At 35.7% G+C, this 24,761-nt stretch overlaps 1 protein-coding gene across 2 annotated transcripts in view; it reads right to left on the reverse strand.

Annotated features, from left to right (window-relative positions):
- Positions 1-24,761, reverse strand: part of Tenm1 (teneurin transmembrane protein 1) — an 889,421-nt gene that overhangs the window by 286,890 nt on the left and 577,770 nt on the right. For both annotated transcript variants that reach the window (XM_029473263.2, XM_029473264.2), the window contains one exon: positions 19,687-19,836. In XM_029473263.2, coding sequence (XP_029329123.1) covers positions 19,687-19,836 — 150 coding nt within the window. The remainder of the gene's footprint in view (positions 1-19,686; positions 19,837-24,761) is intronic.

Below are 24,761 nucleotides of genomic sequence, written 5' to 3' on the forward strand. Positions count from 1 at the left end.
TATCTTATGTGCAAAGCTTATGGTGAATTTAGCAATAAGATCATAACATCATGTTCTTCTGGGTAACAAAAATTGACAGCAATAGCCTGAATTGCTTGGGTGGGGGGTTCTCCATGTTATCTCTGACCAACAACTAGCAGGGCAATATCCCATATAGTATACTGGAACTTTTATTTGGCAACATGCCTCTTTTGAAATCATCACTAATATCTCTGTAGGGTAATGGCAATTTAACTCTTTCACAACTATTAAAGCACAAATAACTTCTGTAGAAAAGGTACATTTCAGTGAAAAGTAATTTAGTATAGGTGGAAAGTGGGAGGAAGATATGAATATAGAAGATGCCGAAGCGGAGCCTGCCAAATTTTAATGTAACTGAGAAGAAGAGTTTTCAAACACAAGCATTGAATGCATGTTTGAAGTGACTCCAAGTGGTGCTGATGTTGCATTGTTCACTCATCAATACCTGAGAAGTGAAGGCAATAGTTGTGAAGGCAAAGGAAACATTAAACTGACACCACGATTGTGAGTTTGAATCATTTTAATTTAGTACTAATAGCCAAATATATGAAACCCAGAAGTATCTGGTCTGTGAGGGGCAGGTGTTCAGTTTGAAGAAGAGTAACTTTATTTGATGTGCTAGCTTAATGTATCTTTCTATGGAATACTACATCATGTGATAGTGGGGAGAGAAGGAATATAAAAAGAGGAAAGAGAATTGGTTTGCTTCCATTTTAAGCAGGGATTATTTATTCTCCCAGAGGTCTAAATTTGGCCTCATTTCATCCCATCTTTATCTTTTCAGCCATCAACTCTGTCTCCATACCAAACAGTTTTAAAACACACACGGTCCTTGTCCTTTGTGTTCACCTGACATAAAATTAACAGCCCATTAAGAAACACACCTGCAGTGACTTTATTCAGAGGCCAAGGCCTTGCAGCTTTTAACTCCCTAAAATACCTACATTATTGCTTTTTGTGTTAAGGCCAAGAGTAATAACTATTTTAAGAATGTTCACTGTTAACTGTTAATAATAGATTTCAAATGCAATTTTGAACATAATTATGTATTACAGGACACATAATTTTGTGGAATTGACATTTCTAATAAAACACACCCTTTGAGATAATAAATGACCAACAGAGTCCTTTATTTTTCACTGAAAGTTACTTTTCTTCTACGTAAGATGGAACAATTTGGTCCCCAAAGGGTGGATTATAAATTTAACTCTTAAGGGTTTAGAAGCAATAAATACCTTCTGTGAGCAGGAGATTAATAGACCATATTTATGTGGGCATTTTTGCTCTCAACTTAATATTCAGTTTGTCCAATAACTATCCTCATTAGAAGCTTTTATCACTTCTTAAAATGCACCATTTGGTCGTGCAAACAGTATTATAAATATAAAACAATTCAAAATGTTCTAGGGTCAAGCAGTACAATTTTGGGGTGGCATGAATAGTCTTTAATAAATAAATTCATTTTTTAAATCTCTGTACAAAACTGGCTGAGGGACATTAACCTTTATATGGAAACCTTATCTAATATTACAACTTCTCTTTCTGCACTGTATAGCATCATGCATTACATAATAGTGCTACTTTAATGATTTTTATTAAATCAAAGAAGCTCATGAAGTTCTACTGTTGGAGTTTCCTGGTTGTTATCACCACTGTACATCTAGAGTCCATATGCATCAATAATTTATGGAAGTAACTTTACAAGAGGATGGTCTTGTCATTTAAGAGGTTAAAGTTACGATAAGGTGACTAGAGATAAAAATACATGAACAAACAAGTGGACCGTAATTTAAATAAAAGAAATTAATCTAGTGGTATTAGAGAAGAGAAATTCTTATAATTTACAGATGGGAAATATACCAGGCTCTACCCTCTTAGAGCCTCGCCTCGTGTATCAGAAAGAGAAGCAGCTTCCTGCTGGCAACATACATTGTGAAATTACCTTCTCCATTTTATTAGCTCTCAAAATTGGTTATATATTGCAGTCCAGTGATTATGATGTCATTTATTATTTCATTTTTAATGGTGCAACTCAAAAGAGTGGAAAACTCCAGAAAAAATATATGTGAAAATTTCTCAAAATGTGTTTTTTTTTGTGAAAAGTATTTGATTAATAAAAGCAAATGAAACAGGACTGAACAAGTATAACATTCTGATTTTATACAAATTTCCAGCAAGTGACTGATAAGATATGCTCTTGTATTGTTCATGTTTCAATGATCATTTGATCATGTTTTTTTTTTTTCCTGAAGCACATCAAAAGGCTCAAGAAGAGCATGCTCTCTAGTAACAGAATGCTTTTCCTTGTACACATGGGAATGAAATGTATAGAACCATGAATTATATCATACTGTGAAGTACTGTAGTTATCACAGTCTTACCAATATCCACCAATTTAGTTTGAGCTAAACACTCTCTTTATAGGTTGCAACACAGGTATCAACTGCTGAGCTGGAAAACCCAAAGGCAGATAGATAAGTGATATTGAAGGATGGCACATTAAGTAAAAGTAGCTTGTTCAACAAGAAATGGTCAAGCCGCCTTGAGGGCAAGAAAATAGGGCATGAAAATAATGATGGACATGGTTTGCAGTGATTGTGTCTCTTAAACCAAGGTTTTAAATATCTAGACATACACTTGAACACCAACAATGCGGTTATTAAGAGAACTGTTTTATAAATGCAAGGTAATAACTGTATTCTGAACATAAGCATATATTTTTCTTCCATAATATACTATGATAGATATAATTCTATTGGGTTCAATATATGAAAATCAAAACTCAATTGGATGTTGGTACAAGATTGGACATGTGTTTACTAAAAAGGATGTTCATAAAAAACTGGCTAGGTTAATGCTACTGTTTTTATTGCATTTATATTAACAGAAACATGAACATTTCATAAAGGCATTCAGGAATGTACTAAGGATATATTTATTCTTCATTTCATCCTACTGAATATTCAACATTTTGAAAGAATAATTGTTCATATTGTATGTGAGATGGTTTAAGTACCATATTTATGGTATTTTGAATATAATATTTTCACATTAATAAATCTTTGTAGAATTTAGAATATTAGCTCTTAGAGAAAACTAGAGATGTAAAGTACATCTTTATTTCTCACAATTTAAAACTATAAGGATATTAAATGAAATAAGCAAAAGTTTCTACTTATACATACAAGGTAAGCACTCTAACATTGAGTCCCACTCCACACCTAACTCTTACTTCATCAAAAGAGGTTGTCCAGATTGTCTATTAAACATATTTCTACATGCATTATATATTTCCAAAACAGGTAGAAGAAAGATGTAGAGAAATGAACCCCACACATAAGCATTGTAAATAGTAGATGAAACATTTGTTGTTAATAAAAGCATAATTTATCCTTTCATTCCAAGGTTTGAAAAAAGAAGTACTTGAATATGTCTAAATCCTTAGACATTTGAGAAATCAAAGAGAATATTATATGTTTGTAAACAAAACTCCTTTGTCTTTATGATGTTGATAATAGATTGCTGTCTTTAAAATCCATTAATTAAGTTTGCACTTGACAAACATATCACTGCATGTATAAAAGATTAGGCCTATGAATGGAAATTCTTTAGAACAGAATAGCTTATATCATAAAGTATATAGTTTTTCTTTATGTATATGGCATATGATAAAATGACATTGCTAAAACTTTGTCTTTTAATTGAACGACTTAGATGGAATGGTATTTTGATTATATATTTGCTCATTGATAATGTGTAAAATGAAACACAATTCTTTTAAAATGGTTTCCTAATTTTTTGTAAATAAATTTTGTGTTGGTTTTATAGTGTTGGAATGTTCTCTACAAGTTATTGGAGGAGAAAAGTAATAAAACATCTTATTCAGATTTGAATCCCACAATAATACTTAAATAATAACTGGCCTGGCCATATTACCTCACTTGTAGAACAGTCGCATGAGTATTATGGGAGTAAGCAACAACTTTCTCATTTGACTTAAAGCCCCCACTACAAAAAGATGAAAATCTTTCTTTATATACTTAATTAGTTGTCAAACCCACAGCTGGCTAGGTCCTAGATCTTAGGAGGCAATCCAATTACTCTATTTTTGTAATAAATGACCCTCCTTACTTCTTATCTTTATGCTTTAGATTATAACATTTCTCAATCTTTATCAAATAAGCTTCTTTTTGTAATAGATGGAAATTAATAGAAAACCTCACAACAGGCCAACCTTTAGAGAATACTAGAGTAAGGAATATTGCACTTTATAGAATATGTATATTACACTTTTCCATCAAGGTTTAGAGATATTGATGAAGGGGTGGTAGAGGAACTATTATAGTTAGTAAAAAGTTTGCACAAGACTATATTGTCTTGATATGACAGGGTTTTTGCACACATCAAATCACTGCCGCTGTGACTATATGCACAAGACTTCTATACTATCAAGACAGAGAAAATCCTAGCATGGATTTTGGAGGTGTTGCTGAAGTACCATCTCTTGCTAAGGAGCTATTATTAGAAATGTATGGCTTCTAGGAGAGAAGGATTCAGTTTTCTTCACAGATGTGAGCCCTGAGAGCCTGCCCATGCTCCAATAGATTGATCCTACAGCAGTGCACATATAAGCAGCAACAAGTAGATTAATTGGACTTAACAAAAGAGAACATGAAATGAGTATGTAAAAGTGGTGAATGGGTTAGGATATTATTGGAGAAGAAGGAATGGGAAGTGCCCCTCCCTGTTCATTATATTTGTCTACAAAATACTCAAACAATAAAAACATTTAAAAATATGTGCATTCATATTTATAGCAGAATTATTCATAGTAGTCCAAAAATTAAAATGTATGTAAAGGTCCTTCAAATAATGAATGTCTGAACAGAATCTTGTATATTTAATTTATGGAGTTTATTCATCCATAAAAAGACTAAGTGTGACCTGTATTAATTACAAGAACTATGAGAACATTTCAGTGAGAATGTTTGTACTCAAATGTTTATATATTACATAATACTATTTGTATAAAAACGTAGAAATTTGTTAAGATAATTGTTATATGAGTTCTGTACAATACTTGTAATTCTTTAGTATGATAATAATGTACTAAATAATAGTGATGGCAAACAACTATGAACATAATAACATTCCCTGGATTGTGAATTTCAAGGGAGTAAATTGTATGGTTGTATAAATTATATGTCAACATAATTGTTACAGAACCATAGTTAAGAGGTATAATTGATAGGGCACATTTGCACGTGTGCTCGCGTGCGCAACACACACACACACACACACACACACACACACACTATGATACAATGTCTCAAGAATTTTCATGTACTTCTGGGTGGTCTGTAGGTGATACCGAAAAGGCTGAACTACTTACTCTCTTTTCAGTACTCTTACAAAGTATGAATGGAAGAGAGTACCCAGAGGGACGATTGCTTTCTACATTTCATATGTAATATCAGATAGTTATGTAGATACAGCTAACGTGTCAAAAATCATATTATTCTCGACTTTGATGTGGTGGCAGGAGTTAACTCTAGGTTGTTTGTGGAAGGTAAAGGATACAGAACACTTAACAACTGCCCAAATTCTTAGTGTCATCTAACTGGACATTTATTAACAATTAGATGATTATCTATTTATCACGTAGTTGAGAGCAATGAGGAAGTTTTATAACTTGTAATACTTGGCCTTCAGACAAAGAGGCAGCTTTTACAGTATTGATTTTCACTGGTTGTCATGTTGTTCTAACCTTTGATATGTACAATTTAGGAACACAGAAGAAATTCAATAATATGAAATTAACATTTTTCACAGACAAAACTCATTTCAGAGAATAGCAATTATAAGAATAATAAAAATAAGTGATAGCATTTATTGAACATTTATAGTGCCTTCTTTATTGAGTACCCATTTCTTATTTTTTTAAATATACCTCATGTGTCTTTCTTACTAGTACAGCACACAGTCTGATACACTAGTTTATCCCAGAGGCTTCTCTGTGCACATGTGCTGCCTCTAGGACTTTAGTCCCTTCACAGTCTCTTTTCTTACTAGTATCTTCAATCTCTCCCTCTCTATTGGCTACTTATTCTTTGTCTTCAAATCAGAAATCTTTCTCCATGTGAAAACAATGCCTTACATGGACCTTTTCCTACTTATACTATTTATTTTTTTCATTTTTTTGCCAAACTGTCTCCATCTAGTACCAGTATTGTTTCATTTCATACATACCATGTAGACTTTTAGCACCTGCATTTTTCCCTCTGACTCTATTTACTATTCCATTCTCCTACATATGTACTTATCAGGATTGAATTATCCATCTTGTTTTCCAAGGTCTAGCTAAGACCACTGCAAAAGAGTTACCCTTTCATACTTTTGTTTTTCATTTTAAGCCTTTAAATACTTAATCATCTTACTTCTATTTCTATATAACAGTTAGGTGTATGCTATTTTGCATAGCGGGTACCTGTATGCATGTTTCTTTCAGCTCTCCTATTTAATCACACTCCTTAAGGGTAGCAACTGTGTTTTCTGCTTCATTTGTTAACGCTCTACAGTACTTAGCACCGTTAAATATAAACTTAATTGACATAACATTTAAAATAAAAGGTTCCCGTGTTTCTGAATACAAAGCTTTTCATTTTAGCTTCCTTCCAATCTCTTTAAAAGAGGACTGATGTGGTCAGGTGTAATTTCTCTGTCAACCCAACAGTTTCATTTATTCTTCCTTCTCCAAGTCTAAGTAAGAAAGATGGTACCTGTGTGTGACTCTGAACAAGACAACTTCAGTAGGATATATAATGAAGACAGGAAAAGGCCAGTCAAAGGACAAAGGGAAAATAGGTGGTAGATGATAAAGAAGCAAATACAAATGCCTAGTATTAGAAATATAGAGGCAAAGCGAATATATATATATATATATGTATATATATATGTGTGTGTGTGTGTGTATGTATATATATATAGTTTCTTATGCAGTTACTAAGATGCACAGTAGAAGTATGTATTTCTGATTTAAAAAATATTTTTCATTTTGAAGTTAAAATATAGTTACATCATTTCCTTTTTATCTCTCCAGAGCCCTATGTGCCTTGTTCTCACTCAGATCAAGATCTCTATTTTTAGGATTGTGTTTCAGGTACAACACACACACAGAAACACAGACACATACACAGACACACACACAGACACACACACAGACACACACACACACACACACACACACACACACAGAGAGAGAGAGAGAGAGAGAGAGAGAGAGAGAGAGAGAGAGAGAGAGAGAGAGAGAGAGATTCCTAAATATATACACATAATCTATTCCATCCATATTATGTATTATTTCAGGGGTGACCATTGGCATCAGAGATCATAGCAGAAGAGGGAATGGAATTGTTAGGAGAGCCAGGGGAATGGGAAGAGTGCAGTGAGAATTTATCTTCTAGAAATATTAGAGATGTTACACCCATAAAGTCTCATCTGCATGCCTGCATAAAAAGGACTCAAACAAGGATGATATCAATACGCAGGACAACATGGAAAGGGAAAATCTCATAGGGCCTCAATCCTTGAAAAGAACTACAGGCAAGTAAGGAATGGCGAGAGTGTGAATAGTTTTCTTAGGGAAAAGCTCTCAACTTAGTTATTCAATATTGTGTGGTTAACCTTGTGTTTAACAATGAAATTGCAAGACTTCACTTTGAAAGGAAAATTTCAGTTAACTTGAATAAAATAACTTCGTGAAAATTCTGACAAATAGTTGATATTTCTATAGAAATAGCATAAGTTGAAATACAAGTGGATAATCACTAGAGTCAGATATACACATGGATGATAAATTCTACAGTGAGCTGATTTTTTTTCCTAAAAGCCTATAAAATTACACGGATGGTATAGGAAGATTCCCCAGCTCTGGAAGCACGAGCCTTAGATGATATTTATGCTATTCTATACTAGTAACTGTTGAGGTAGAATGTTAAGGTCAAGGGCCCATAAGACAGACTTATTTTATTATGTCATCACAGGGAAGGTGCATATTGGTTGAAAATAACATAATACTTAAGCTGAAATGAGGATCACGCATTAAACATATATGACCAAGAACATTTAGCATGAATTTTTTATACAATAAGTTTGCCTTTTAGCATAGAAAACCCATTTTATAAATCTGCTTTAGAAGTCAGGTCTCCACTATGCTTTAGAATAGCTTTTGTTAAAACTGAAATATATTGATAAAGTGATTTAATATAGTTGAAAACAAGCTGCAGCACTCTAGCTGGGCCCTCTGAAACCTTGTGTTATGGAAACATCTATACATCATTATAGGTAGCATTTACTGTAATTTGACATCAATCTTTAAAAATAATAATGTTAAGCTCTCAACAATGTTGTCTTTGTTAGTGCATTACTACTATTTTATTCATGTGGTTTACTGTGTGTATATGAATTATTCCCAATTTTACCAGTGTCCTATACTCTGATATCCTTTAAATAAAAGACACTGCAACATTGGGTTTACTCAAAGAGCAGCTGAGTGCATTTTAATATCCATATGTCCTATGAACCAATACAGAAGAACCTGAATACTGTGGGACTGTGTTCCATCTGAATGAACAGTGATTACCTGTGTGCAAGTGGTATAGTCTTTTCATTTGGTGCCACAGAGTGCTTTTTTCCTCAAGACTATCTGCCTGTCTATCTATCTATCTATCTATCTATCTATCTATCTATCTATCTATCTATCTATCTATCTAATCTATGAAAATAGTTTCTTCTCCCATACTGTACATCTCAAACACAGTTTGCCCTCCCTCCACTCCTCTCAGCTCCTCCTCACCTACACTCTTCCCCATAATGACTCCTCCTCACTTTTCTGTTCAGAAAAGAGAGAACAGCCAAACAACACCAAACAAGATACAATTAAGACAAGGAAAAGTATCTTCCTAATGAGGTTGGACAAGGAAACCTAATAGGAGGAAAAGAGCCTTGAGAACAGGTAAAGGAGTCAGATACACCAGCTCCCACTATTAGAATCTCACACAAGGACCAAGATAACATATCATATATACAGAGAATCTGATTCGGATGATTAAAAGCTCTGTGCTTGCAGTTTCAGTCTCTGAAAGCCCATATGACCTTTGCTTAGTTGATTCAGAGGGCCATAGTCTCTTAGTGTCCTCTATCTCCTCTGTCTCCTACAGTATTTCCTCCCCACTTCTGTAGGGTTTCCTGAGCTCTGAGGGGAGGGTGCTGATGGAGAACTCCAATTTAGACACTCTATCCATATAATGTCTGGCTGTGGGACTCTACACTTACTCCCATCTGCTGCTGGAAGCGTCTCTGATGACTTTTAACAGACACAGATTGTGTCTGTAAAATCAACATCTGCAAAACACTAAATAAATGTAGAAGTTAACCTGCCATTAAAGGGTCACACTTATCACTACATAAATTTCTTTACTCAGGAAAGACAAAGCAAAGAAAAATAGTCTACTCTCTCCCCTTCTGTATTTTCCCTTTGCCACTCTTTTCTACAGTCCACAATGAAAGGAAGTTCAAATGGTACATTTTGTACTGTTCTTAATTTTACATTTCACACTGGTGTGTGTGTTTTAATAAATGTGCTCACCAAATGGAGATATTTGGCTGAAATCTTAAATTTTCAAAGTATTCCTATGCAAGGGGTCCATATTTGTATTGTGTATGCAAAGATAGCTATTAGTTAAACAACTGGCCCAAAGAAAGTAATTTCCTTAAACATAAAAGAAAAAAGAGGCTCAACGTACATTGAGATAAGAATAAGAAGAATAAAAAGAAAACTGGGCCCCTAACTCAGTTCTGTCCATGGTTCTGACAATTATGCAAAGCAAGTTACTTAACCTTTACTTGTTTTCATTTTTAACTGTAAGACAGAGGTAACAATAGCTGCCACCGCATAAAACTCACATGTAGATAAATTACATTAAGATATTTTAAGATCATAAAATGCTAAGTGCAGCCTGCTATTGTTATACACATGTCAAAAAATTCTAAAATTAGTAGGCAAAAACTAGGAATCAATTACTTGAATTTAACAGAATTCTCAGCAAGTACCTAAGTGGTAGAACCTTACAAACATACTTTTCAACCATTTTCAACAATATATACCTTCTGCAAAAATAAGACTGTTGTTACTTGAATGGGCTAATTATTATTCCTTAACTACAGATTTGGATTCATGGTCTCATAACAGATAGAGTTGGGGGCAAATTTAGACATGAGCTGGTCCTGGTATGACAATATGTTTGTCAAAGCTTTAATAGCTGTTAAAGTTAAAGGAAATAGGGATTTGACAGGGATGTACTCCCCTCTCTTATTTGATCTACAGAACTATGGCCTCTGTGGTTGTGTTTGCACGAGTAATTTCTGACCAATATTTATTTTGCATAAGGATTTTCCTCCTGGATTCTCTTAAGGGGCTGAAAGCAAACTCCCCATTTTTCAAATAAGAAACTAGATCCAAGAGAAGTGAAGCTACAGTTGCTATCTGGACTTGGCTACAGAATGTTCAGGACAAGATATAAATTGTGTCATATCAATCAATGGAGTGTTGTTTACATGGTCATATATTCAGCAGAAACTGACTAGAAAGCATCATTTTTTTTCCCCTTCAGTGTTGCAAAGATAGATCTTCTGGAATGAATTTCAAAGAAATGCCACTTGCCCCACCAAGGCCAGTATTTTGCAAAACTGTAAAAATCCTGAAGCTGCCTTTGGTATATTTCAGTTCTTTTTTCCTACCACTTTTCTTTGTTCCGGTGTTCTATTTTGACATTCAACTTGGAAGAATTCATTGTTGAACTTCTCAATAAATTTTATCCTCAGTCAGATAGCTACTAAAAATGTTAGGATTTTACTTGATCCTGATGCTAGAGAAATAATAGTTAAGCAATATTCCCAACCTTTTAGTGTTCTGGGAAACTGTTTACTACTCTCTCTCTCTCTCTCTCTCTCTCTCTCTCTCTCTCTCTCTCTCTCTCTCTCTCCTCTCTCTCTCTCATACGATGCACTGAAAACATAAAACACACCCTTCTCTAAACAGCATGTGAGGTAAAAGTATCCTGTCCATTCCTCCTAATAAGATTTGCCTATGACAATGACAGTAAGCTTGTTTTCATCTAGGATGCATGGCCTTATTCTTAACTATTCTGCATAATTACCCTTATGCCCATATGTAATTGTACCTCTTACTTTACATCAAAGAAGCTTCTCTGTGCAGCAGATAAAGACCTTTACAGAAATCCACATATGGTCAACATACGAAGAACAATTGACTTTTGGGTGCCTGGCACCAATTGATACATCCACACTATAACCGCCCTCACCTAAGGCTCAGGGAACACTACAGATGAGGGTGTAGAAAGATTGTAATAGCCAGCAAATCAGCAAGTCTGCTCTGAGAGCATTCTAGCAACAACAGGAAAGCTATACCTATGATTTCTCAACAAAATGAGCACTTAAACAAACCTCAACAATATCGACACCATTGAACAGTCCTACTTAGATGGGGGAAATCTCAAGGGACCCACCATTAGATAAAGAGCTACAAGCAACTAAAGATGAAGGATGAGCCATGTGATCGGTTATCTAATACCAAGTGGACAACCCTACAAAAATACATGCAGGTACCACAGAATGGACTTAACATGTTTTTACATTCTTATGTTTATTCATTCATATGTATATGGTTAAATAAAGGAAATAAACTAAATTTAGGAGGGGATTGGGTTCGTGGGCATGGCCATTGTAGGAGTGAGTAGAAAGGAGAGAAAATTAAAGACTTGCCTATGAGTACCTTGGCACTGGAGACCAGGCCTTTCCCTTATTGTGTGACTGTTGAAATGGGATGCCTGTTCATTGTTCATGAAAAAAAGAGCTGACATTAAAATATCTTTTTTTTTTTTTAATTTGAAAGAAGCTAGTCATAGACACAAACCTTCCCTATATGGTTATCTAACTGAGCCTTCCCTTGGTTGCAAATCAATTCCTACCTGTAAATCATCCCACATGTTACTTTCTCCATTTCCTATACAAGTTGAAGGCCAAAAACTTTCCTGTGGCCTTAGCCTTGAATATACTCTGAGTCATTGTTGGTGCTGTTTTTTCAGTTTTTTTTTTTTTGTTGTTGTTGTTTTGTTTTTTGTTTTTTTTGTCTTTGGAATTTTCATGCTGAGAAGGTCTATAGCAATTCATATTTTTATTTTGCATTATGTTGTTACAATGATAGTCAAGACAAACATAAAATGGAACCAAGTTCCAGTGCCCAGCTTTCTTTTGTGATCTAGATTTTCACACCCTCATTTTCCCCACATTTAAATAAGGATATTATCATCTTTAAGATTTAAAAACTATATATTATGCTCATTAATATATAGTACTTAAACTATATATTGTAGTTTTACTTACGCATATTACATGGCTGAGATCTAACTGTAAGCATTTATTCCTTCTTATCTACTCTGCTCCAATTATACTAGTTGTTTCATAATGTTTCTAGTAAATGGTGTCTTAGGGTTTTACTGCTGTGTACAGACACCATGACTAAGGCAAGTTTTATAAAACCAACATTTAGTTAGGACTGACTTACAGGTTCAGAGATTCAGTCCAGTATCATTAAGGTAGGAGCATGACAGAGTCCAGGCGGGTGTGATGCAGGCAGAGATGAGAGTTCTATGTCTTCATCTGAAGGCTGCTATGAGGACCCTTCTAGGCAGCTAGGATAAGGGTATTAAAGCCCATACTCATAGTGACACACGTATTCCAACAAGGATATATCTCCTAATAGTGCCACTCCCTGGACCAAGCATATACAAACCATCACATTCTACTCCCTGGCCTCCATAGACCTGTTGAAACAAATGAGTCTATGGGGGCCATATCTAAGCATAGCACAATGCAAAATACATTTAGTCTAACTTCCAAAGTCCCCATAGTCTAAGGTAGTCTCAACAATATTAAAAGTCCAAAGTTCAAGGTCTCTTCTGAGATTCATCCAATCACTTAACTGTAATCCTCAAAACAAAACAGGAAAGCAGCTGAACAAACTCTCCAAACTCTGAATCTCCTGTCTGATGTCAAAGTGATCTTCGGATCTCCACCTCCTTTTTCATCATTGTTGACTGGAACAAACTTCTTTCTCTTGGGCTGGGTACATTCCCTGTTAGCAGCTTTCCTCAGTAGATAGCCCACAGATCTGGCATCTCGAACATCTTGCCCTCTCCAAGAAAACTTCAACACTAGAGCTTCTTGTTACCATCTTCTGGTATCCTCCAAAAGGCTTGTGTCATTTCTCCAGCTCTGCCCTCTGTAGCACTCTATACCCTGGTTGACTTCACTCCACTGCTGCTGCTGTTCTTGGTGATCGTCCTGTGGCACTGGCATCTCCAATACACTGGGGTCTTCTGCTGCAACCAATACCCTCTCATAGGCTCTTTTCATGGTGCCAAGCCTCATCTTCTTTGCATGACCATTTCAGTCCTGTGCCATCAATTGCAACTGAGGCTTAACCGTCACCAACAGCCTTTCCTGGACTCTCACAGTGTTATGCCTCAGCTGCTCTCCATGACCCCTTCATACCTTCAAAACCTATACCTCCTGGGTAATTCTTAAATATTACTATGTTTAGTTGTAGCATGAGATACAACCTTGGCTACCTCCGGAACACAGCTTCTTTGTTCTCTTACAACACTTCCCAGGAGATTTTACCACAATGATGCTGGTCTTTTCTTAATAACCAGTAATTTCTTAGCTCCAACTAATCAGCATCAATTGTCTCACTAGCCCCTTCTAATTTTAACTCGAAAGCCAGAGCTACATGGCCAAAGCTGCCAAGTTGTGCTGTTTGCTAAGGCTGGAACATGGCCCCCCTTGTTCTATTATATCATCACCAGCTATTTGTTCTTCAACCTCCTCATTGCCTAATCTTGGCTGTCCTGAAATTTGTTCTATAGATTGACCTTGAACTCAGAGATCTCCATGGCTCTGTCTCCTGTTAATGCTGGGATTAAAGGTGTGTACCACCATGCCTAGACTTAAACTTTTCTTCACCTAGAACCTGCTCTGTTCAAGGCTATCCTATCAACTCAGAGATCTATTTGCCTTTGCCTCCTGGGATTAAAGGCTTGTTCTGCCAAGCCTGGACCTTAACTTTACTGGGTGGGATCTTGCCCTAAAGTCAACAGTCCTTTAATTCATTTTAATATTCTTGAACACAGGATTCAGCTCCATTTTACTTTCTGGAGCCCCTTAAATGCTCAAGCCATATATTTTATTTTATTTTTCTTTCTGAGCTTGCTATGCTTGTTTAACATGCTCTTCATGAGACTTAATCAGAGAACAAAGTCTATGATGGGCTTTTTTTTTTTTTTTTTTTTTTGGTTTTTCCGAGACAGGGTTTCTCTGTATAGCCCTGGCTGTCCTGGAACTCACTCTGTAGACCAGGCTGGCCTAGAACTCAGAAATCCACCTGCCTCTGCCTCCCAAGTGCTGGGATCAAAGGCACGTGCCACCATGCCGGGGGTTATGATGGGCATTTTGAGACTTCCTTTGTCAATGCAATTAATCTGAGTCTCCTCACTTTAGCCTCAGACAGACTCTTCAGGCAAGGGCAAAAAGCAGCTCTGTTCTTCACCAAAATACTACAGAAGCATTCTCTGGGCCACATACTGAAGTTCTTCTCCACTGAAACCACTTGGGCCAGGTCTGCACAGTTCAAATTACTCACAGCAACAAAGTCTTCCATAATATGACTCATTAAGCTCCACTTAAAACATCCTATGGCTGCCGGGCGTGGTGGCGCACGCCTTTAATCCCAGCACTCGGGAGGCAGAGGCAGGCGGATTTCTGAGTTCGAGGCCAGCCTGGTCTACAAAGTGAGTGCCAGGACAGCCAGGGCTACACAGAGAAACCCTGTCTCGAAAAACCGAAAAACCAAAAAAAAAAAAAAAAAAAAAAAAAAAAAAACAAACCATCCTATGGCTTTCCCAAATCAAAGTCCCTAAATCCAAACAAAAACATGCTCAGTGCTATCACAGAAATACCCCAGTCTCTGGTACCAACTTCTGTCTTAGTTAGGGCTTTACTGCTATGAACAGACACTATGACCAAGGCAACTCTTATAAAACCAACATCTACTTGTGCCTGTCTTACAGGTTCAGAGATTCAGTCCAGTATCATTAAAGTGAAAGCATGACAGCATTCAGGTAGGCATGGTGCAGGAAGAGCTGAGAGTTCTACATCTTCATCTGAAGGCTACTATGAGGAGACTCACTTCCAGGCAGCTAGGATGAGGGTATTAAAGCCAACACCCACAGTGACAAACCTACTCCAACAAGGCTAGACCTCCTAATAGTGCCACTCCCTGGGCCAAGAATATGCAAACCATCACAAATGGTAAGGTATTATTGCAGTTAGTATCTATTCAAATACAATTCTTTCAATTGTGAGTGTGCATATTGAACAATTGCAATTTAGATATTTGGCAAATAATCTGGTAAATTCTAGTATGTTGCTGAGACATGCTAGAAGTTCTAGCATATTTGTAGAAATCTTACCACACTAAATATTGATAATGAATTATCTGCTTTCTTACATTTAATTTACCAAGTGGTAAAAACTCTCATCTCTTAATGAGAAGCAGACAAAATCATAACTGGGGAATGCATTCTACTGGAAAGTGATTTAAAAACTACTTTATTTATCTATGACCTTTACTATGGCATTAATTTAAAAATAATAGGTGAACAATTGGAAATACGTGGAGCCTAAATGTTCAGGAACTAAACCATTATTTATTTTCCAAGAAGAAAAGTTGATACTCAGGTATTTTCCCAGTTTTTGAAACAATAAATATTATAGTTAGGTTAAACAATGTGCTAGGGACGGTGAGATACACACATTCTTTTCATCATTCCATTTAGTCTTTACAAAGGCATATGAGGTTCTATTCACTGTCTTCCTTGTACTTAATTTAGGATTCAGTTGCTTGAGTTTGGCAAACCTGTGCATGATACAGAGCTGTGTCTGTTGGACTATAAGTCCTGGGCTCTTAACTTCAGTGTTATAACTGAACTTCTTAGAGATTAAGGAAAACAATGTAAGAAAAATGGTCTAGTTGTCAGTTTCATAAGTTAGAGTATACAAAATTTATACAAGTCTCCAGAACTGCATTCTTAAAGGAATCATATAATCATTTAAAATATCCTTATAATGTATTATTTCTTCTGTGTGGTTCTCTTTCATATAGACATAGCATTTTTAAAAAGAGCTATGTTTTTACTTAGTAAATATAACAATATATAGTAAAATCTCAGTATAACAGAATCATCATATGCATTTATAGTTAAGGTTTCTATAAACTTAATTCAAACTCATAACTTGGTATACATGGCATCACATGGCCTGAATCCCGAGATTTATTGTTTTATGAATAGATTAAGGTATCTCTTAACCCTTATCAGTAGATAATGATTAACACTGAGATAGGCAATTGGTTAATGTACAGAGAATAAGAAATTACAGCATGTTCTACACTAAATGAAACATCTACATTATATTTCATCTTCCAAGACTCAGAGATGAATGCAGAAGTGGGGACAGAAAGAGTATAAGAGCAAGAAGCAGTAGATGATTACATGGAAACTGGGTCTTTTGGATAAAACAGGGCAGCTGCACACATGAACTCAACAGCAGTCTAGATAGCACACAAAACCAGTAAAAGCTCCAGCCAGACTAAACCCCAATATGGAAGGGAAAGTGGGAAGGAAATTCCATCCCTAGTTGAGCAGTTATTGGCAAATGATACCTTCTGAGAGTTAAATTTCTTTAAGAGAGTAGCCCTGGTTAAGTTGACCATGCTCTAGTGGAAGGCCACATATCCAGGAATATTTGGCAGTACTAATTGTATGTTATGGCCATTAACAATAAAAAGGACAGAAAGTTGGATGAATAGAGAAGGGTAGGAGTTGAGAGGGTGTGAATATGATCAAAATGCATTTACAAAATTCTCAACTAATAAAAAAATCTCATGAGCTTTTTCTTGCTTTATATTTAAGTAAATTTTAAGTTAGCATACAAAGTAATGGATTTTGTTATTTTTGCATATGTTTGTATGTTTGTGTGTATCTTTATTCTAATTTATCTTTCTTCATTACACCTTCTACTCCTTGCTTTTGCTGCTGTTTCTTCACCTTAAATAGCTTCACTTATGCTTTTATAGTATGTGAATAAATAATTGTACTTCTCTTAAAATAATATTTTGTAATTCTTTAACAATTTAATACATTTTGATCACACTCACTTGCCTTCTGCCTCCTCCTTCTATGCATTCTACATACCCTTATCTTCCTAAACATACAACTTTGAATTTTCTTTTTAATTTTTGTCTAGTCTATTAGATGTTGCCCTTTACCTTGAGGGGTGGGGCCAGCCCTGGAATGTGTGGTTGACCTACAAGGGGTCACATATAATGAGTTTTTAAAAAATAAATTATTAAACTGAAGTAGTTTTCCATGTTTGTTTTATAATTCAGCAGAAATATAAAACAATTTTCATTGAGCTGATTTCAAGGGGCAAATTTTTTATAGCATTTTACTGTGCCAAAGCTGCATAATACTATACTGTAAAAAATAGTTAAGAGAATAGAGTCTGGGATCAATCAAGTAGTTTCCAGCTTTTTGAGCATGAGTAAATCACGTAACCTCTCTCTGCCTCTGTTTTCCCCTTGAATAGGAGAAGCATAATGTTGCATTCATGATGTAATCCAGGTAAAGTGTCTGGAACATAGAATTACTTAATGTTTCAGACTATTTTCAACCTAGTTTCTGGGAAAAAATTATGACACATTTGAATTCAAATGCAAAGTTGAATATAATCTTATGACAACTATGTGATCATCTTTTGCTGTCCTGCATTTTCCATTTTCTTTAAGCAGGTATTTCTGATTTTCGCCATGAATGACAAGAAAGTCCCTAGAAAGGTAATACCAGATGGTTGCTTTTATGTCTTCAGATGTGAAGGAATCAAATAAGAAAGAAAAAAGAAGAAAGAAGAAAGGAAAAGTAGATAAAAGAGATAAAGAAAAGTCTGAGCTTAGTCTGGTCCTTTCCTTTTTCACTTCTGACCCTTTCCTTCTGCCCCGCCTCCTTATATCAGTAACAGTGAAACTTCTGGAAAAGGTCAGTGAGTCCTGGCTAGAATTAAGTATTCTGAAATGAGATGCAAATCAAAGTGCACTGTGAACTGGAAATTCAAACAAAAGTCTCATCTTTTTTGAACCTTAAATATTCACTTTTACTAAATCATGGAGCAAAACAAAGTTATCTTTCCAAAAGCAGACCAAAAAAACAAAACAAAACAAAACAAAACAAAACAAAGCAAAGCAAAGCAAAGCAAAGCAAAGCAAAGCAAAGCAAAGCAAAGCAAAGCAAAGCAAAGCAAAGCAAAACAAAACAAAACAAAACAAAACAAAACAAAACAAAACAAAACACCCCAAACCAGCAAACACTCAGCCTAAGCAATGAAACAAACTACTAATTCAAATAAGGGGGAATTAAACTGATTCTGTATTTAGAACTAATAAAGCAATACAAAACTTATCACCTCTATAAAGGTGTAAGTTTCTTAAGACTAATATTCTCTTCATTCATTCATTTATTTGTTTGATTTTTATCTTACAGAAATAGAGGGTAGAGCCAGGAAAGGTAGCTCACAACTTTAATCACAGCATTAAGAAGGCAGAGGAAGGTGGATTTATAAATTCAAGGCTATCTTGGTCTACAGAGCTATTTGGAGGAAGCCCTGTTTTGAAAAACAAAACAACCCAAAAACCAAAATCAGAACCCAAACAGGATAGTTTTGTTCTCAATTTCTACTTTAAAAACAGACATGAAGGTTTTACATGATATGCGTAGCTTTGCATTTAAGCTTATTTCAAGAGAAATCATAACACAAGGTTTTAGTTAATTTTTATTTGGTTATTAAGACTAAAATCATTTATTATAAATTAGAATTTAAGAATGCTATCATTGTGGCATTTTTTAAAATAAATAAGTCTTCTAGTTTATGCTCATTTTGGTTAATTTAAACAATTGAAGACTCATTAATTTTCTTTCAACAAGGAAGAATACATGTTTCCCAACTAGAAAATAATTCTTGTTTTCCCAGTTTATTATAAACATTCACCTTTACATGAGCCAGAAACTGCCTTTACTTATTATAAACAGAAGGAATTCCTATATACCCTTTGTAAAATGTTATCTATAAATAAGTGCTGGGCTAGGACATAAGGGAACTTAATCAAAATCCCACATTGCTTCAGGGTAGTTATATGTGAAATGAAATTTTTATTGTATCGAAAGTTTCACTCTATAAATATTTATTTATTTTCAAAATTGGCAACATATTTGAAAACTTTAATTGGTTTATACTCAAAAGCACTGGAGTCAAAGAAAATTTGCTTACACAAGAAGTGGACTTACTTTCTTCACATAGGGTAGTTCTTTCAAGTGATAATGAAATTTAATGTGAAGTGGAGCCAACCCAAATATGGCCCTAATAACTTAATTAGGAAAAAATTAATCAAATATTCATCAATTATTTTGGTCACTGTACCTTTTTTCTCTGATTTGTCAGAAACTCTTCCTCCAATGGGAGAGTAAGTAGTATCCATGGACTCGGTCCCTGGGTTCCCATTGCTAATTCCATTCGCATAGATCTGTCCAACTGGTTGCAACTGCCACGTCAGGCCAAACAAGTGTACTGCTGTAAGAAAACAAGCGTATATTAACTCATTCTTACTCAGTTAGAAGGCTGCTAAACCAGCTCTCCTCTTGCACCTGAAGATGTCACAGTCAGAGGTCTTTTAATTAAGCCAATGGACTATGAGTTTTGTATCTCTATTTACAGAATTTTAGAAATTGGAGGCTTAGTTAACCAGTTACAGTGGGATTGCTCTCATCTCCTTAGGGCTGTGCTTATGCCTGTTTTTATTTTCCCTATTCATGTAACTCTGGTTTACACACAGAAGTTCTACAGAATAATGTGGTTATGACCAAAGGCACCTAGTTAGTCAACAGGGAGGGAGGGACTGATTAAAGAAAGAAAAGATTATTAGATTCTAGGTACATACAAAGAATAGGGCCAGTTCTAGATCAAGGAACAAAAAACACAGAAGCAAACTAGTCAAGGAACAAACAAGGCAACACACAAAATCCTATGGTCATTGTACCTAGGGATTTATCAAGATGATTCAGATACAAGGAACACATTCCTCAGCTTTATTCATCTTGAGCCTTGTCCTTGCACTAGCCCAATGTCAAATTCTGGCCTGGGCGAATTTCTTGTCCTAGCCCAATGTAAATATTCTTGCCAATATCTTTGAAGTGGCACCAAGAGCTCTCTCCACATGTACAGAAAAGTATCAACACGGGAGAACTTCCTTATGACTCTGCTAATTCAATTTGACAAATATTTACTGTATGCTTAGTAAACATAGGAGCTTTACAACTCCTACAGGACGGCAGTCAAAATGGCTAAGATTAAAAATTCAGGTGATAGCAGATGCTGGCGAGGATGTGGAGAAAGAGGAATACTCCCCCATTGCTGGTGGGATTGCAAGCTTGTACAACCACTCTGGAAATCAGTTTTGCAGTTCCTCAGAAAATTGGACATAGTACTACTGTAAGATCCAGCAATACCTCTCCTAGGCATATACCCAGAATATGTTCCAACTTGTAATAAGGACACATGCTCCACTATGTTCATAGCAGCCTTATTTATAATAGCCAGAAGCTGGAAAGAACCCAGATGTCTCTCAACAGAAGAATGGATACAGAAAATGTGGTACATTTACACAATGGAGTACTACTCAGCTATTAAAAACAATGAATTCATAAAATTCTTAGGCAAATGGATGTTTCTGGAGGATATCATTCTGAGTGAGGTAACCCAATCACAAAAGAACTCAAGTGGTATGCACTCACTGATAAGTGGATATTAGCCCAGAAACTCAGACTACCCAAAATACAATTTGCAAAACACATGAAACTCAAGAAGAAGGAAGACCAAAGTGTGGATACTTCTTTCCTTCTTAGAATGGGGAACAAAATACCCATGGAAGGAGTTACAGAGACAAAGTTCAGAGCAGAGCCTGAAGGAATGACCATCCAGAAACTGCTCCACTTGGGGATCCACCCCATAAACAACCACCAAACCAAGACACTATGTCAGATGTCAACAAGAGCCTACTGACAGGAGCCTGATATAGCTGTCTCCTGCGAGGCTCTGTCAGTGCCTGGCAAATACAGAAGTGTATGCTCACAGTCATCCATTGGACAGAGCACAAGGTCCCCAATGAAGGAGCCAGAGAAATACCCAGGGAGGTGAAGGGGACTGAAACCCCATAGAAGGAACATCAAAATGAACTTACCAGTCCTCAGAGCTCCTTGGATCTGTACTACCAATAAAAGAAAATACATGGTAAAACTTGTGACTCTAGCTATATTTGTAGCAGAGGATAACCTTGTTGGTCATCAATGGGAGGAGAGGCCCTTGGTCCTGTGAAGGCTCTATGCCCTAGTATAGGGGAATGCCAGGGCCAGGAATGGGAGTGGGTGGGTTGGAGAGCAGGGGGAGGGGGGAAGGGATAGGGGATTTTTGGAGGGGAAACTAGAAAAGGGGTTAACATTTGAAATGTAAATAAAGAAAGTATCTAATAAAAATAGTTATCTCATAAAAAAACTGCTACAGGTATTAAAATCTAGATCTCTGTTAGGGTAGGATTATAAATATAAGATATATATTTAATAAGATATATATATATACATATATACAAATATAAACTATGTAGAAAAATTGACATAGCTTTAATTTTCTATCAGAAGACTAAGAAATATCTTGTATAATCATTTTTCAGGAATATGATCACATATTACACAAGGTAATGTGGCATTATTAATAAAAGCAAAACCAAACACGAACATAACAAAACTTTAAATTTTTAACTTGTTATTTGCTTCAAAAATTTAGTTTCTATTTGTCCACAACAGTATCTGATAATAATATTCCAAAGTTAAAATATACATAACTGGTGTGTGATTACCTGGTTATATATTAGTAAGGCAAAATTATATACTTATTAAAATCATATTGAATATGTCAAACAACTAGCTGGGATTTATTCATGAAGCATCAAATGAAATTACCAGGTTTCCCAAAAGTATAAATTATATAATCTGAAGTTTGAATGTGTGTGACTGTATATACATGTATTCATACCTAGAGAAAGAATGTGTTGGAACTAACATGTTAATGGTTTGGGAGCTTATGTATGATTTTAATTCTCTTCTTAATGATTTCTACATTTTCTATTTTAAAATAAATGGATTAAAAATAAGTTAAATTTGGCTAGATTGATGAAGAATGACTTTACAGAGGAATTCCTATTAGAGATAGACATTTATATTTATTTTGTGCTTTGAAGCATGACAGAGATGGGCAAGGATGAGGGGAAGGGTGAACAAAGTATTTCTTTGTAGTATACAGAAATGGACTTGAAGCAAATAAAATTGTTTGGGCTCTTTGGAGCTTATCTATCATAGATAATGGTGGTGAAGTCAGAATGGTAGTTTTTAGGCTATATTTTAGAAAACTATGGGTGCCACACTTAGACATTTTCATTTAATTTATTAAGAAACAGAAAAGTAATTGTTTTTCTAAGAAGTTTATATGGTCAATTTTCTTTGTGGAATTAAATTTGATAGCAAATGGCATTATTAGGTGTTTTAAGGCAAGTGAATAATATCAAGATATGATATTATTTAATATATTATTAAAGATAAATCTAATAACAGTTCAAAACAAATGAGTAAGAAATGCAAAATATGTATAAAGGACACAAATTGGAGTGGATTTTCATAATGTAGATGAGAAAGAGTTTCTCAATTAAGGTGGTACCATAAGAGTCTCAATTATTTATAGCAAGAAGTCAATAGAGGTTCCTTAATAAGAACTTGTAAATTTAGTAACAACAGTTGTACTTAAGGCTCAGGGATCACTGTTGTAAATTTAGTAACAACAGTTGTACTTAAGGCTCAGGGATCATTGTGGAAGAGTGAACAAAAAGATTGTAAGGGCCAAAGGATCTGGGAGTTTGTTGTGATATTGTGTCTCCGAGAGATATGCACTCATGAATATAGGTGTACTAAGAGGTCTATTTGTCCATTGAATTAATGGAAAATTACTTTCAAATGGTTATGATTTATAGCCACAACAACTGAAAGAACTGTGGATCCACTAAAATATTTAGGGGATTCTTCACTTCGCTTACAAGTGATTGTAGCTAGATCTGTATTTTATTGATGACTAGTTGAAAAGATGGTTTGAGGCAGGATGAGAGGAATGAAATAATTCATCCCTAGAGAAATGGGGTTCCAGGGACTGATGTGGCATCCAGATAATAATGCTTAGTACAGAGGTTTGAAGTTAGGAAAGAATATTAAATCTAAAATCAAATTGTAAAAACATGTATGCACAGAGTCAACACTTGAAGTTATGAGGCCACTGGAGAGAATGTTAGAACAGTGCCCAGGGCAGAAATTGGATATGGCCTCTTTTCTCTTTTCTCAAACTCTACCAAAAAGCAAAAATGAAAAAAAAGTAATCCTGTCTTGAACTTTAAATTTTTCAAACATTATTTTAATGATGGTTCTTAAACACTTTAACTTCCTTTGTAGCCTACCATCTACAAGAGGTAGTGGAAAAGAAAGGATGTAGGGGAAATGAGCCTGTTTAGAAAGGTTCTTTGGAGCAACTCTTATCAGTGTTATACTGGAAATCAGCAGTTCAGTTCACAAGTTAGCAGTGGTAGCTCGATCCACTTCAAGGATACATCAGCAGACCAGTTCCATAGAGTCAGAATAGCAAACACAAATTAACAGTGGTCGGACTACCTAGCAGAGACAGCCAGGCCTCAGCCTTGGCTTGAGTCAGTAGGAGGGACCAGGAAGAAAACCAGAAGTTCTCAGCTGTGAACTTCTCAGGGAAGTGAAGACTCTCTCTCTCTCTCTCTCTCTCTCTCTCTCTCTCTCTCTCTCTCTCTCTCTCTCTCTCTCTCTCTCTCTCTCTCTCTCCCTCCCTCCCTCCCTCCCTCCCCCCTTCTCTCTGTGTCATTCCATGGAGTCTTATGTATACCCTACAAACATCATGTGTCCTCCATGTGCCTTGCTTCAGCATGGTTCTTTTCTCAATACGTGCATCCAATCAGTGTGAGTCCTCAGAATAGGCAAGAAACTGTAGTATACCACCAGAAGGGTTTTGGTGTTTTTCTCTCTATACAGCTCAACTACGCAGTGTAAGGTGGACGAATATATGTGTGTTGTTAGCAAGGAGTCATTCTTCACGTCCTTTCACATACTTGCCTTAGCAGAACATACTCTCTCCCGTGTCTGCTTCAGTAAAACATTCCTTCACGTGTCTGTCTGAGCCTTCACACCTGTGTCCACTTTCATGCGTTTGCCCCAGCAAAACAGCAACCAACCAACTTTTATTTTATTTTATTTTTTCTTGGATATTTTATTTATTTACATTTTAAATGTTGTCCCCTTTCCCTATTTCTCCCCCAGAAACCCCCTATCCTATGCCCCTCCTCCTGCTTCTTTAAGGGTGTTCCCCACCCACCTACCTACTCC

The sequence above is a fragment of the Mus caroli genome, unplaced genomic scaffold, assembly GCF_978045245.1.
Source record: "Mus caroli unplaced genomic scaffold, Mus_caroli_1 scaffold_5, whole genome shotgun sequence".
Taxonomy (NCBI): Eukaryota; Metazoa; Chordata; class Mammalia; order Rodentia; family Muridae; genus Mus; species Mus caroli.